This window comes from Xiphias gladius, chromosome 14 (assembly GCF_016859285.1).
Source record: "Xiphias gladius isolate SHS-SW01 ecotype Sanya breed wild chromosome 14, ASM1685928v1, whole genome shotgun sequence".
Taxonomy (NCBI): domain Eukaryota; kingdom Metazoa; phylum Chordata; class Actinopteri; order Istiophoriformes; family Xiphiidae; genus Xiphias; species Xiphias gladius.
In genome coordinates this window covers 16,059,074-16,074,121 of record NC_053413.1, presented here as the reverse complement: position 1 = coordinate 16,074,121, position 15,048 = coordinate 16,059,074, and the positions used below count along the sequence as shown (strand labels likewise).

Genomic DNA, 15,048 nt, shown 5'->3' with positions numbered 1-15,048 from the left:
CAGTTGGAAAAGCTAGCCTGGTTCTGTTCAAACAAAAACAAAAAAAAATCCTTTGCCCAGCCAGGCTAACAAATAGTTCTAGCATGAAACTCCCCATTAAACAACAATTTGTTTTTTTTTTACATGACTGTATGTATACAGATACGACAAGGAAGATATAACATGTATATTATATTAAATTTAGAGATGCCTTTAAAACACACGTCTTAATTATGACAAACTGAGCTTGAGGCTGATTGCAGACACAGACAAAGTAGGGAAGTCGAAAATATTACGAGAGCAGACTAATGCATTGGTCTTTTCGTGGGATTTGGTGACAGCGAGAAAAATATATAATACCGCCAGCATCAGCCATTAATCTAATAATTAACTATCAGACGATTTACTGAACTCAGGAAATGTGTGCCTTGTTGCAGGTTTTGCAGACAGTTTTAGTTCCGCTATAGTGGCATTTCATATCCTGTGTTCCCCGCTGTAAAAGCTTTCATTCATTGTTGTGAGTGGACTATGTAAAAGCTTAGTTACCTCCTTAGTTGTTTCTAATGGAGTAGTCGAACATGATTACAAATAGCTTTTTCTAGTCAATGTGTACCAAAAAAAGTGCTCCAGATGATCAAAACAGAACACAAGTCAGTTTATTCAGTTACAAATGAGCGAGACTTAATGTTTAACCTGAGTAAACACATCAAGGTTATGCTCATGTTTCATGTTCCCAGTTGAAGGTGTTTGTTTTGTAACATTGTGTTGACAATTGTGTGCATGTCTTTTTTTTGCATGTTTTTGTTTTTAATGTTTGACTCTGGATTAAATTCATCATCTGAGTGCATACGATGTTAATGTTTTGTGTTTCATACTGATACATATCTGTTGATCTCTTTAATTCTCCTCTAGTGCTGGGGAAGTACAGTGTCCATCTGAATATAGGTAGGACCATCCCTTTATTTCTATTTTAAAGTCTTATACGAGTAATTGAGTTCACTTGCTTGGATGTTTTTTCCGCTATCATATTTATCAGCTTCACGTTCTTTCCAAGTGTTAATTGAATCATCTTGACCATGACTCTTATATCACTTAGGTTGCTGCACTATCTTGATGAGCTTTTAGAAAAATGTGCTGTGCTGCAGATATGCTGCAGTGTTTCATCAGGCAGACACAAACCCGGCACAGACACATAATAAAGTCCTAGATGTAATTATGACTAGCTTTTCACTTATTTATCCCCTCTGTGTTGAGGAGGGCGAGCCTCTTTCTTATGTAGCTGTGAATCTCACCACCAGCCTTCCTTCACTGCTCTCCGCTGTTTATCAATCTCTTTATTCTCTCCACACTAATCCCCCTGTGGGAAGCAAGAGCTGATCACAGAGCGGTCTCTTCTGATGCTCCCCTTCTTCAACATGTCTTATTCATTAAAAAAAGATGAAGATGGTTTGTATTCAAACAATCTTTGGACTAAATGGGCTCTTTGAAGGCGCTTTGTATGCAAGCGTGTTCCTCCGTAACTCTCCAAATAAACATCAGTGGTGGGAAACTCCAGTAGTTTATTTGACCAAAGTTTACTGGCATTTAACCTCCAGGTTTTTTCAAGGGCAGTTAGAAAGTCATTGTGATGATACATTTATAAAATCTAGTTTCTGAAATTCCTAAATCGCTTGTGCTCAAGGTATAATAGATAAAATGAATAAAGAAGAAATCGTGGACTGCTATCCTTTTTTTTAAATAACAATAATTTACCATAATATTTAGAATATGCTTCTTAAAAAGAATTTGGCCTCTGAAAAACATTTTTTCAGCCCTTATTTACGTATACAGCACTGTTGTCCTGTTACTGACTACTCAGGGTACTGGATCTAAATTGTCGTGTGTGTGCCCTCCTGTGTTTCTCTGCAGATAGCTCAGGTACGCTGAATAAGAACTTCTCCATCGCCTTCTCCATCATCGGCATGTTCTCCTCTCACGCAGTCAGCAACCTGAGCATCTTCTTTTGTGCTGAGATCACACCCACTGTGATCAGGTAAGCCCACTGAAACACCGGGACTGCACCATCACAGGAGCAGGACAAAGTGTGAAACTTGTATGAGGAGTAAATGATCTATTTTTGTTTTGTTTTTCGTTTGTTTGGGGTTTTTTTGTCTGTTTGTATGCGTTTTTAAAGCTTTGTCATTAAACTTGTAGGTGATCAGTCCACAATGTGCTCATGTTTGCTTTGTCCTGACAAGCACATAACTCAGGTATCAGGCAGGTTTTCATCAAATGGCAGGCTCCTACAGATGGATTAGCTGCCCCTCCTCCTGTTAAAGGCGGGTATGAAATCATTGAGCTGCTGGAGACAACAGACTCTTACAGTTCAGTGTCAAATGTAATCCACATCTAGTACAAATTAGCCATCCCCTATGAGAATATATGACACATCATTGGATGTTCATTATCTGGGGTTATGTAAGGGGTGTTATTCTGTTGACAGTGTTTGAAGGGCACCATTTGGTGGTGAATTTGGGTAATGGCAGGAGAAGAATGAGTCTGCATGAAGAGGAGGGCGTTCGGTGGTACTACAGCACTCTCTGCTGCTGTTTGATAAAATGCCAGTGATACGTCAACAGAAGCATACAGCAAAAATAAGAGCTTCCCTTTCTTTAAATTATTTAGGTGATAGTTCTGCAGTACAACATATATCACTATTTACTTCATTTCTGGTGAATTTAGTGTTCCCTTTGTGGGTGGTTTATAGGTTTATGAGGTTTTTTGGTACGTGTGATCATAAATCCTAAATCCTACAAGGTGACAGCTTTTTCTGTCTCCCCATAGGGGTGGTGGACTGGGCCTGGTCCTAGCCAGCGCTGGCTTCGGCATGCTGACTGCACCCATCATGGAGCTCCACAATCAGAAGGGCTATTTCCTTCACCACATTATCTTTGCCTGCTGCACTCTCATCTGCATCATCTGCATTCTCCTGCTGCCAGAGACCCGCTACCAGCCCCTCCCCGAGACCCTGGCTGACGGCGAGAGCTACACTCGCCAACCTCTCCTTCCCCCGAGGAAACCTGGAGAACAGCGCCTCTTGCTGGCCCAATCTGAGAGCAGCAGGGACTACACCAGGGTGCATGACACGCCACTACACGAGGCAGCCGCCACCGCAGTGTCCACCATGGACTCCACCGCTTCGTCAGCTGTTGATTTGACGGTTCCGTCGGGCGGAGATATGTCTGCCCCCACATTCATGGAGGTACACCCTGGCAAGCCCGAGCTTAAAGACCCCAACAGTCAGTCCGTTTCATCTTTATCCCCGACCCCCATCACAGCACTGGGTAAAGACGGCATCATACATGCCAACAAAGAACACTTGCTGTCTTCCACTCCTTTACACAAAGCCCCGTGCATCACAGACCCACTTTTAGCCGATGCTGAAGAACCTCCAGCAATAGTCCGGGATTCTGTTGAGCCCTTGACGGATTCTGCCCTTCCTGAGATGAATGACACTGTTCCTTCTCCTACAAAAGAGTCAGCTGATACCCCTGCCCCTTCATTGGACTCTTCCACTCCCCCTGTCCCTCAAACCGTGCCTGCCTCCTTATTGATCTGCACCACACCCGTCATCGAGCCCCCACCTAGCTCCACGTTACAATCCCCAAATCCCCTAAGTAATGACATTGACAATATCACCCTGAAATTAGACCCAACTTTGCCAGAGGACACTCACGCTACTTTAGCTCCAACTACTTCTCCCTACAGTTCCCCTACCCCATCTATGCATGACAGTCTCCCTCCATCTCCTGCTCCCTCTCCTATTCCTATGACGGACTGCGACATTTCCACTGACCCTCCACCCTCCATTAGCACACACTCTGACATTCCCATCCAGTTAACAATAGTAGATGAATCTACAATTCCTCCTTCAACTAGAGACTCCCCCACACCTCCTGTTGTAGACTCACAACCGCCACAGTTAGACTCTACCTCTCCCTGTGTTAATGATATATCTCCACGTTCCCCTACTCCCCCCAGCCTAGCCCCTGCTTTCCCTTCACCCACTCCACCTCCACCCATTGACTCAGGCCATTCGCGCTCAGAGGACTCTTCCACTCTCCCTGCCATAGGTACTGTCAGCACTACTACACCGTCTCCTACCACTCTCCCCCTCACAGACATTGTGCACACCTCCACTCCAGAATCAGCCACTCTGACTGTCACAGACATTTTACCAGATTCAGCTGCAGATTCAGTACCAACTTCCATCACAGATTCAGGCTCTACAGAAGCAACCCCCCCATCTCTAATGGACTGCACCGTCTCCTCCCCCATAGACTCTGGTGTCCTCTCCATCAGGGACAGTGCCAGCACAGAAAACAACACTGTCAACGGCTTGGCGTCGTCGTGATCCAGTGTTGCGGCCAAGAAAAGAAGCTTTATGGTTGCACCCGGAGGCAGCCCATGTCACATAAACGCCCAATGGGGGGATGGGGGTGGCATGAACTGTCCTGTTCAGACTTCAGGCACTTAATGAAGACTGTCCCTACCTGGAGTTGAGTACACATGTCTTACAGAGTTGTCGTATGTTTCACAATGTGCCCCCCCCCCATTTAGCCAATAAATGAGACCACAAAAGCGAAAGAGTGCTAGAGGCTGATTTGTGACAATGTGACAGTATCTTCTGCTCTTTTTGAATGTCACTGGAGATCACCAGCCTATAAACTACTTTGATGTAAATGAATGGGAAATCACTGTCTGTCATTTTAAAGAGACTTAAAACTATACCCACAATCACTGAGATGTGTCATCAGGACTGGTGAGAAATGCAATGATGCTTAAAAACAAAAACAAAAAAAATCGATTCACTGGTACTTGTGCTCAAACAAAATGTCTGTCTAGCATTTGTTAAAAAAAAAATATCGCCTTACCTGTGTGGACAATAAAATCTGAATGTTACAAGGTACTTTTTGCTGTCATAGAGGTAAACAATCCAAATTGGAGTGATTTTTCTAAATACAATGCCAAAAACTTCTCTGACCAAAATTAATGTAGACATAGTGCCAAAACATCAATATTGACATAGCATTTTGAGAAATACTGTTCAGTATAGTCCCCTGCCAAAGACTGTATGTGGATTAAAGTGAATAAGATGAACCCTATTTCAAACTTCAGAAATACAAAAGAAGACTTCTTATTTCTCAAATCAACAAAAGACTGAAAGCTGTATCATAATTTGAAGAATTAGAATTGAGACATAAAATTGAGTTAAACTTCTTTGGTCAGCACGTGATTCATTGTATGAACAGTGATATTAGCAAAAAGAATGACCCATATTTTGTTGGTCTGAAAAAACTTTTATTTTTCCAATTGTTTCAGTCAATGAAATTTATGGTATGCAAATTCTTTATTTGTAAATGTGATATTGTAAGTAAATGCAAAATTAGTTGTTGAACTTGATTCATTTTTTTTTAAAATTCAAAGCATTATTTTGAAGAATCTCACATGGTGTGCCCTTATTGTACAAAGCTATACTTCATTCTAACAGTATTTGTGGCACCTCAGTGTGGTGGCATCTTATGATTTGCAGTGGGGACATAGCATGAAAATAACTGTGAATGTGTCAGCAACACAAATTAGCAAACCTTAAAAAAAAAAAAGGCACAAAAATTATTTTTGAAATAAAACCCATGGATGACAACATTTTTGATGTGATTGCCAACTGTCACAACATCGCTAACCTTCAGTGTGTTTCCAAATCATGTTCTGGCATTAACATTGTTTATGTATGTCAATGTGTGCATTCACGTGCACAACTAGGTTTACTTTACATAATTAAATATTTCATACATTTGTCAAAATGACAATAATAAACAATGATAAACCTATACATAATCTTAAATTGACAGACTGTTGCTTAGGGAGGCACTTTTTCTTCCAAAGTCCATGTCCATCTATGGACAGCATTATACTTGACTTAAATATGCATGTAACTTGACAGTTGTAGTTACATACTTCATACTTTGGAGGTTGTAATATTTGTCTAAGATGTGTGATTACATATAGACCACTGTTTACAACAATCCTCATAATAATAATGGAAAGTAATAACAATAATTACACTGTACTGTAAAACTTTAGAGCCAACTGAATGATGTCTTGTCATTTCAAATGTGATAAAACTCTCACAGGATATCATATTACATTTATCCAGGGAGTATTGGTGATCCATTAACGTGTCATTCAGGAGTCAAAGACAACACTAAACAGACCTAAAAGAAGATCTTCTGTTATTCTCACCATCTTGTGGTACATGTATGAAGAACCTGACATGTACTTTACTCACCAAAATTGTCTTTTGCTTTTATCCAAGTCAGATATGCACTGACAATGGCTACATATTGGTATCTAAATGACCAGGCAGATCTGCCTGTGGTCGTTTATCTCAAATGAAGCTTGAATCAAAGTATGAAAGCTCTATTTTCTTTTTTTTTCTTTTTTTTGATTCCGGATGATCTTTTAATAGATCAAGTCAACAAACTTTCATTTATGACAGATTCATAAGAACATTTAATGTCTAACGTGTGTATGCCATGCTGCTAAGCCTCAAAGCACAATACCCTGCAATCATGTGATGTCCGAATTGGCGGAGCTTGGCATCTTGACAGTAAGAAAAAAAAAAAAAAAAGAAAAAAAAGGGAAAATGGAGTTGAATTTTGAATAAAATAAAGAAAATACTAGTTGTGTATTATCTTTTGTAGTAGACCCACATGTTATCTATTTTGTGAAACAGGGTGTTGAACCTGCAGTTAATAGGGAATTCTTGGTGTCTGGAGTAGAGAGTGGGTTGACTGCAGTGGTCAGTAGCTTCACATTCCTCCGAGTTCTTGTTGTCTGTGTTTGTTGGTCTCTCTGTCTCAGTGTGTGTTTTGCAAATATTGAACTGTGTATCGCCCAAACCCCATGCAACACCAGATTAAAGACGATGACACAGCACAATATAACCAGAGTCTTCTCTGGGATCTGTTGCTTCCGCTTTCACAACTCCCACGCAGCTATTCTGCATTGCTGAGGGGAGCTATTTCATCTTTCTTAGTAAGCATTTGGATTGACTTTATTTGGAGTAAAATTTAAGTAAAAATGAGTGAAAGTAATCCAAAGCAACGTTAGCACCACCGATAGGGTAGACAGGCAGACACTCCCTGGTGGAAAAGCAGAAAAGAAGAGAGGTAATGTCTTTGTAAATAGTAAATGTGTGGAAACATCCAGGTTCAATAACATGAAAGATCCTGGCTCATGATATGGATGGACCGGTGAATAGTTTTGAACTTGGTAAATAAAGGTCTCAGAGACGTTGAGTCCCCAGTGTACACATTTCAGGTTTTGCTTCTCTCAACCATGCGACTCAGAATCTCTTGACAGGAGATTTGAATGAATGTAAAAACAATGGATTGTACCATTTATAATTTCCAATTGTTTGGTTTCATCTTTTTTGTTTTGTTTTAACAGACATAATGCACTTGTATATAAGCCATACCTGTTAAAATAAACCATTATTTATTGACCAGCTATGAATATCAGTGAGTTTCTTCTTTTATAGCAGCTGGATTTTATTGAAAGTTGATCCCAAGCAAAATAACATTCAAATATTTTCAATGTGGCCTGGAGGCACTGTATCTAAGAAAATGACTTTTAAAGAGCGAAAAAATAAACAGTCTTGCACTCCCCTCTCACTCTTTTTTATAAGTTATCCAATAGGGTTTCAAAGGATTTCAAAATCACAAGGGTTGTAGCCAAGCCTGGCTTAAGCAACCACACGGAGCAGGCAACTCCCCCAGACCCCCTTGTCTATAATACTTTGTTTTCATTTGATTAGTTAGGTGATATGCATCACTAAAGCAAAATTGACAAGGCTAAGAGTCTATAGCCATGTTAGCTCTTCTGTGAGACTGTACTTAGGCAATGTTAGCACGCTAACATGCCTACAATGACAAAACTAACATACTGATGTTTAGTGGGTGTTATGTTTACCATGTTCACCATCTTAACTTAGCTTATTAGCATGCTAACATTTGCTAATTAGGACTAAACACGAGGGGTATGTCATCGTTTTGCAGGTATTTTGCCATAAACCCAAGTATCGGTCAAATATGAATATTGGCCTGATGATGGTTATTAGGAATCACTAAAGTTATTACAATTCATCCCGAGGGGAAATCTAGCGTCTTAACCAAACTTCAGGGCAAGCCAACCAATAGGCAACGGTGGCACAACATGAAAAGTCAGGGGATCACCGGAGTTATTTGGGTTCATCCTTTGAGGACCGTGAATATCTGTACAAACTGTTATGGCAATCCATCCAATACTTGTTGAGATATTTCAGTCTGGATCAAACTAGTGGATAGGCCGTTATTTTGAATTGCTGTCAGTAGAGCCACGCCTCTAGCATGTCTTAAAAACAGAAAACTAATGCTCCTACCTAAGGTGGCTCCTGCATTTTACCAAGTCTTAAGGACTTGTCTTATAGAGGGGCCCTGTGTCAAAATCAAATGTTATATTCCAATCGATACTTAATATGGAGAAAAGTATCTGAGGTCATTTTTTCCTGTTAAAGGGTTTTTGCGGGTAGGTTTTCCTCACCTGATTCTAGGGTCTAAGGACAGAGTGTGTCGTATCCTGATTGTTAAGCCCCTTGAGGAAAATGTGTGATTTGTACTGTTAGGCTAGGCTATATAAATAAAATATGACTGGAATTTGACTTGATATCATGCTTACATGGTGCATATCCTTTAAAAAAAAATGTGTTTAATCAAACTATCACAAACTAACTAACTACCTAACATACAGGAAACCTGGGTGTGGATGGGGATGTTGGGGTGGGGGTGTCGGGCCTACAACTAATATTTGCCCCATGACTGCCTGGCAAGTTAATCTGGCCCTGGTCGTAGCATTTTTTCTTTACTTACTGCATTATTCAAACTAAAACATGGACATCTCTGAGTTTAGAGTGAGGGTTAAAATGCCTAATCAATATATCAAACTGTATTTTTCAACCTGGTATTTGGAAAAAAACAGGCTCCTTTGTACAGATAGCTTACTGTAGGCCTATAGCTGCTCCTTAACTTGTTGTCCTCCCACTTCAGTCCTGACTGAATCAGCACATATGCCGCCTCCAGTATTACCCTGATAAAGTTTTACATTTCCTGGCAGGGGAAACGATTGCTTAGACTTTATAGAACAACCTCAGTCCCACCCGAAAAAAAAGGGCCACATTTTGCTCCGCATGGGGCAGGGTGATGTCAGGAGGATGATGCGGCATGATCCTCTGGTTCACTGCATCAAACCGGGGCGCTCCTATTGGCTGTCGGGGATGCTGGGATGCTGCGCTGTGTGCAACGTCATCTGACCACCAGCACGTTTATCTATCTCCGCCGGCTCAACACTCGCCCTGGAAATGAGGCAAGTGCTGGCTTTGAGAAACACAGCGGCAAGAGACTGAAGACTGGACACCGGCGAAGTCGAGACAGGACGCACTCCGCCCGCATCCGCAGCGCACCATGAGGGAAATCGTTCACATCCAGGCTGGGCAGTGTGGAAATCAGATCGGGGCGAAGGTATAAATGTTATCATTAACTGTAGGGAGAGGAAACATTAACCAGGGGATTGTAATTTGAATGCGGAACGCCACACGTTTTGTTTTTTTTCCCAAGGATTTTTGTGTTGAATAATTTCTAGACTCGAGTCATTTAACTAATCTGTTAAGCGTATCTCAGGGCGAAGAAAAGAATAAATATCTCTATCTAAAAAGTTTGAGATTTATTATTAATTGTTTTTTTTTGTGTGAAGGGTGCGGTTCAGTCTGGCCAGCGGCTGCAGTGATGTGGCCCTCACTGCTGCGTGTCATTATGTCGCAAGGCAGATGCGCAATAACTAAAATAAGACCTGACCCCCATGTTTTTACCCGTTTTCATGCCAACATTTGCTGCTAAATGACCCCAACAGCAGAAGTTGACGTGGATATGTTTGTCCCATCTTAGTTCTGGGAAGTGATAAGTGACGAGCATGGCATCGATCCCACCGGTAGTTACCAAGGTGACAGCGACCTGCAGCTGGAGAGGATAAATGTCTACTACAATGAGGCGTCAGGTAAAAAAAAAAAAAAAAAGTCCACGTTTGCTTTAAATGAATCATATGTTTGCATCTACCATCATACCATCACATACAGCGGTTTCCAGCTGTTTCCATTGCTTGTTATCCTTGCATGACCTTACATTACACAGACCTCATTTGAATGGCACAGAATGCTAATGTCACTAATTTAGCTGCAAGGGGAAAGTAGGTCCCACCATGAGTGCAGGGGAAAATTAGGACAGTGAACCTGCTAAAATATCTCTCTCTCTCTCTCTCTCTGTCTCTCTGTCTCTCTCTCTCTCTCTCTCTCTCTCTGTCTCTCATTCTCCCTGCGTCTCTCTCTCTATAGGGAGTACAGGTATCTGCAGTCTCTGTATAGCTGCCCCCGAGCACACTGTGCCTCGGTCTCATCTTAGTATCTGATTTTATTGGCGTGGCATGTTGAAGGTCATTCCAAATACATCCTGTGTTGTTAAACAGTACCTGCTGAATGAAGGCCATAATCATAAAGCGGTAGCTCCTTGCTTTCAGCCTTTGGACTAATGCTTTCAAAGAAGGGAAAGTCAGCGCAGATCTATGTGTACTCAGGACTGAGATCAAACGGTAGCCATTCATCCGCTTTGGCTAAATGAAAGGCCTGCACAGGAAGCCCACGTAGACCGACATTGCATATTCACACAACTGTCTACCCCTATCCTATTTCCTGGCAGCAGGCATTATTGATCCTTTGTTTCCATGTTGCATGCTGACATCAGTGTCACCTACTGAGTCACTATTGCATGTAGACTAATTGAACATCCGACTAATCAGTTCCTCCCTAAAAATAAAGAGGACAAATTGGCAGATTTTTACAGAAGCAAGCAACATTAAGACTTAAGCAGACGAGAGGATGAGAAGAAAAAGTGGCGTGGGTAAGGGAGGACCACGTCTTTGTTTGAATGGACTGCAGAGTTCAGCACACTGAAAGCCTCACTGGTCTAGAATAAGCAATGCAGTATGCTGCAGTAGTTTGCTTGCAAAGAGGGTACCAGATGGAAAGGGTGGAGCAAAGTAAAGTGCAAGAAACAAACGATAGAAGGCACCATGCAGTCTTTAAATATCCAGCTTGATGGACAGGCTGTGGAGTCCTTTAAAGTTAAAGGCTGTTTACCTAAAACATTACATAAGCAAACAGTACTGCTGTATTTAACATTCTTTTAGATCAGTATACCCGATATGGAGAAAAGAATCGTTTGAAATACGGGCAAGTTATTTTCATGGTTCTCTACAAATGCTCTGCCAGCATGCACACTGAGACTGTCGATATCTTACTCCACCCTTCTATCCATTACTTCTCCCTATCCCTCTATCCCTTGCTCTTTTGCATCCCAAGGTAGCAAATTTGTCCCCCGTGCCATTCTGGTGGACCTGGAGCCAGGAACCATGGACTCAGTTCGCTCCGGCCCATTTGGACAGCTATTCAGGCCTGACAACTTTGTCTTTGGTGAGTGGACAATAAATCATGACGTCACCACTCATCCTGAACCAGCTGCACATGCAGTGCAATATGTGTGTATGTCAGCAACTGCTGTCACATCCTGTAAATCTTTGCTTAGTTTCACCTGAAACTACTGCAGAGAACTGTATATTCACAGCACAAAGCTTCTGCAGCCTCCCAGCGATATGCCAGTACTGTGATGCATCGTCCATGTGCAGCTGTGTCAGACAGAGACAGCTGTCGTGGTGACTCAGCGAAAGAACTACCAGGAGATGCTGCTGCAGTGCTGATCACAAATGAGTAAACGGGAGCCAGAAATCTGAATCACAGGATGACTATCAATTTCTCCTTACCAGGAAATACACAAAAAGAAGAACTGTCTTTAAGGTTTAAGATAATACCTACGTACGTAATTAATCCTGAACCAAAAATATATAGGTCACCGGGCATGTCATTTACCTTGTCTAGTTATGAATGTCTGTGCCAAAATTCATGGCAATGCATCCAATAATTTAAATATATTTCATTAGATACCAAAAATGTCAAGGTCATGGTGGTGCTAGATGAAAACTTACAACATCAGCATAGTCATTAGGATCCATCCTCTGGGGATCATGTATGTCCTTACAAGATATCATTGCAATCCATTAATAAAGACAGTAACTATTTATAAACCCTTTGTACAGTATGCCTTTGTCGAAGGCAGTGACATTATTTATCCAACATGATTTGTCTTTAAACAAACCAACATGCAGGTCAAAGTGGAGCAGGAAATAACTGGGCCAAGGGTCACTACACCGAGGGAGCTGAGCTGGTTGACTCGGTCCTGGATGTGGTGAGGAAGGAGTCTGAGAACTGCGACTGCCTCCAGGGCTTTCAGCTCACCCACTCTCTGGGCGGAGGTACAGGCTCGGGAATGGGCACACTGCTCATCAGCAAGATCCGCGAGGAGTACCCTGACCGGATCATGAATACCTTCAGCGTCATGCCTTCACCGAAGGTGTCTGACACTGTGGTGGAGCCCTACAATGCCACTCTCTCTGTCCACCAGCTTGTGGAAAACACAGATGAGACCTTTAGCATTGACAATGAGGCCCTGTACGATATTTGTTTCCGCACCCTGAAGCTGACCACACCTACCTACGGAGACCTCAATCACCTAGTATCAGCCACCATGAGCGGGGTGACCACCTGTCTCCGCTTCCCTGGCCAACTCAACGCTGACCTCCGTAAGCTGGCTGTCAACATGGTGCCCTTCCCTCGCTTGCATTTCTTCATGCCGGGCTTTGCGCCTCTCACAAGTCGGGGCAGTCAGCAGTACCGTGCCCTCTCTGTGCCAGAGCTCACACAGCAAATGTTCGACGCCAAGAATATGATGGCAGCCTGTGACCCTCGTCATGGACGCTACCTCACTGTGGCAGCTATTTTCCGCGGCCGTATGTCCATGAAGGAAGTGGATGAGCAGATGTTGAGCGTGCAAAACAAGAACAGCAGCTACTTTGTTGAGTGGATTCCAAACAATGTCAAGACCGCTGTTTGCGACATCCCACCCCGTGGTCTCAAGATGTCAGCCACCTTCATTGGCAACAGCACAGCCATCCAGGAGCTGTTCAGGAGGATATCGGAGCAATTCACGGCCATGTTCCGTCGCAAGGCTTTCCTCCACTGGTACACTGGAGAGGGAATGGATGAGATGGAGTTCACTGAGGCCGAGAGCAACATGAACGACCTGGTGTCTGAGTATCAGCAGTATCAGGATGCCACTGCGGATGAGATGGGTGAATATGAAGAAGATGAAATAGAGGATGAGGAGGAAGTCCGCCACTGATGACAAAACACTGACCTGACATTCTGATTTAATCAGTCCCTTCAAATAGTAATTGTTTTTGGACAGTGCAGTGAGATCATAAGAAGCACGATAGTGATGCAGATGCTCAACTACATATTGCAGGGTCCAGATCATGATGAATTATAGCTGTTTAGCAAAAACTATGCTGCATATAGATATGGCTTTTACTGACAAAGATCATGAGTGGTGTTAGAATTTAAAAATATGCAAGTATTATTGTGTTTGGTTTTCCAAGTCATGCTTTACCAGTGTCAACAAAGAAGTACAGTGTTGGTCTAAATACGGTTTTGTAACATTTACTTCAACATGCATTCACTGTCTCAAGTCTCGAATAAAAGATACACTCCTGTCACTACTTGTCATGTTTTAATTTGATAGCTACAGAGGTGTGAAGGTGCATAAGGGCCAACTTGGTATTCATTCACAATATAGTTAATTAATTCACAATATAGGTGCTAAACTAATTCGATGAAAAGAACCGAACGAATAAAAAAATGATCTTACTATCAAAGTATTGTCTGTGTATATAAAGCCTCATATAGCTTATTCTTTTGTACCACTGAACTCTATTTTTGTCCAAAAACTATTGGAAAACCCACCAGTGAACTACACAGCTGTACAAGGTGACATGTTCCTTCATTATGGTAAACATGGGCATTGTAGTTTATTTTGAGTCAATCACACATAAACTGTCCTGTTACTGTAAATACAAAAAACTACAATGCCTGTAAGTTTTAGGAATCTATTTAGCTAATTTTAAAGATGTAACTCTGCTGTGTATTTGTGATCTTTAAAGAAAGTTTTTAAAGATTTACCTCTTCAATAGGAACGAATGTCCATGGGGCTGAGACCAATAGACAAGATAAGAAATTCAGAAAGACTAACACGTGGCTGTTTTTTGTCTTTTCATAGTGTTTGTTGACCATACACTAAGTATAGAACACTTGTGATGAAGTATACACATTTGACTGTGTTATGGACAAAAACACCTTTTATTTCTGGGCAAATTTGGCCCCTTTAAGATGATGAACAGCAACCTCTATAACGTGGAGCAATATATAAAGTGAAGCAACCAGAGCAAACAGTTGACTTAAAAGAATGTTGTTTGGTTTGAGTTGTGTAAAAATGATGAAAGCCATTGTTGCATTCTAATCTACAAAATTCAGATTCCAGCAACAAAAAATATACAACTCTTTGGAAAACATGCAAAAACAGTGAAAGGAGGCAAAACACACATTAATCACTGACAATCCAAGAATGTAACGCATACCATGACAGTGACACGGTTAAACTTGCTGACATGATGGGTTTCCTGAGAGCACACATTGCCATTCAGACAGTTAGGATGGAAACTTGCTGTTTAACTGCTTGCTAAGGGTTATTATTGCTAAGGGTTATATTTGAAATATGTTGCACATCTGGCCACACCCCAGTCAAGGCTGTCAAAGCAAGAATTTTCCATCTGAGAGTTGATGAAAACCATCTGCTTTGACAAGACTGATGGCCCAAAGAGAGCAAATACTAGAAATAAACATCCCCCAGAGCCAGAAGATATCATCATATCACATCAGGTTTTTCAGTATGTAATTTCGAAGTAAATCAGAAGTAAATAATGTTATTAACCCCTTTC

At 41.6% G+C, this 15,048-nt stretch overlaps 2 protein-coding genes across 2 annotated transcripts in view; both read left to right on the top strand.

The window, feature by feature from the left end:
- Positions 1 to 7,514, top strand: part of slc22a23 (solute carrier family 22 member 23) — a 34,789-nt gene extending 27,275 nt beyond the window's left edge. The window contains exons 8-10 of the mRNA XM_040143884.1: positions 892 to 924; positions 1,888 to 2,011; positions 2,803 to 7,514. Coding sequence (XP_039999818.1) covers positions 892 to 924; positions 1,888 to 2,011; positions 2,803 to 4,372 — 1,727 coding nt within the window. The 3' untranslated portion in view covers positions 4,373 to 7,514. The remainder of the gene's footprint in view (positions 1 to 891; positions 925 to 1,887; positions 2,012 to 2,802) is intronic.
- Positions 7,515 to 9,435: 1,921 nt separating this feature from the next.
- LOC120799298 (tubulin beta-2A chain-like) lies at positions 9,436 to 13,727 on the top strand. Its single transcript, XM_040144366.1, has 4 exons — positions 9,436 to 9,575; positions 9,999 to 10,107; positions 11,465 to 11,575; positions 12,325 to 13,727. The coding sequence occupies exons 1-4, from the start codon at positions 9,519 to 9,521 to the stop codon at positions 13,395 to 13,397; spliced, it is 1,350 nt and encodes a 449-aa protein (XP_040000300.1). The 5' UTR covers positions 9,436 to 9,518; the 3' UTR covers positions 13,398 to 13,727.
- Positions 13,728 to 15,048: the final 1,321 nt, after the last annotated feature.

Excerpts from the sequence above, each read along its gene's own strand:
- LOC120799298 (XM_040144366.1), top strand. The coding sequence starts at position 9,519 with ATGAGGGAAATCGTTCACATCCAGGCTGGGCAGTGTGGAAATCAGATC. Across the intron at positions 9,576-9,998 it reads GAAATCAGATCGGGGCGAAG|TTCTGGGAAGTGATAAGTGA; the intron begins GTATAAATGTTA and ends GTCCCATCTTAG. Across the intron at positions 10,108-11,464 it reads CTACTACAATGAGGCGTCAG|GTAGCAAATTTGTCCCCCGT; the intron begins GTAAAAAAAAAA and ends TTGCATCCCAAG.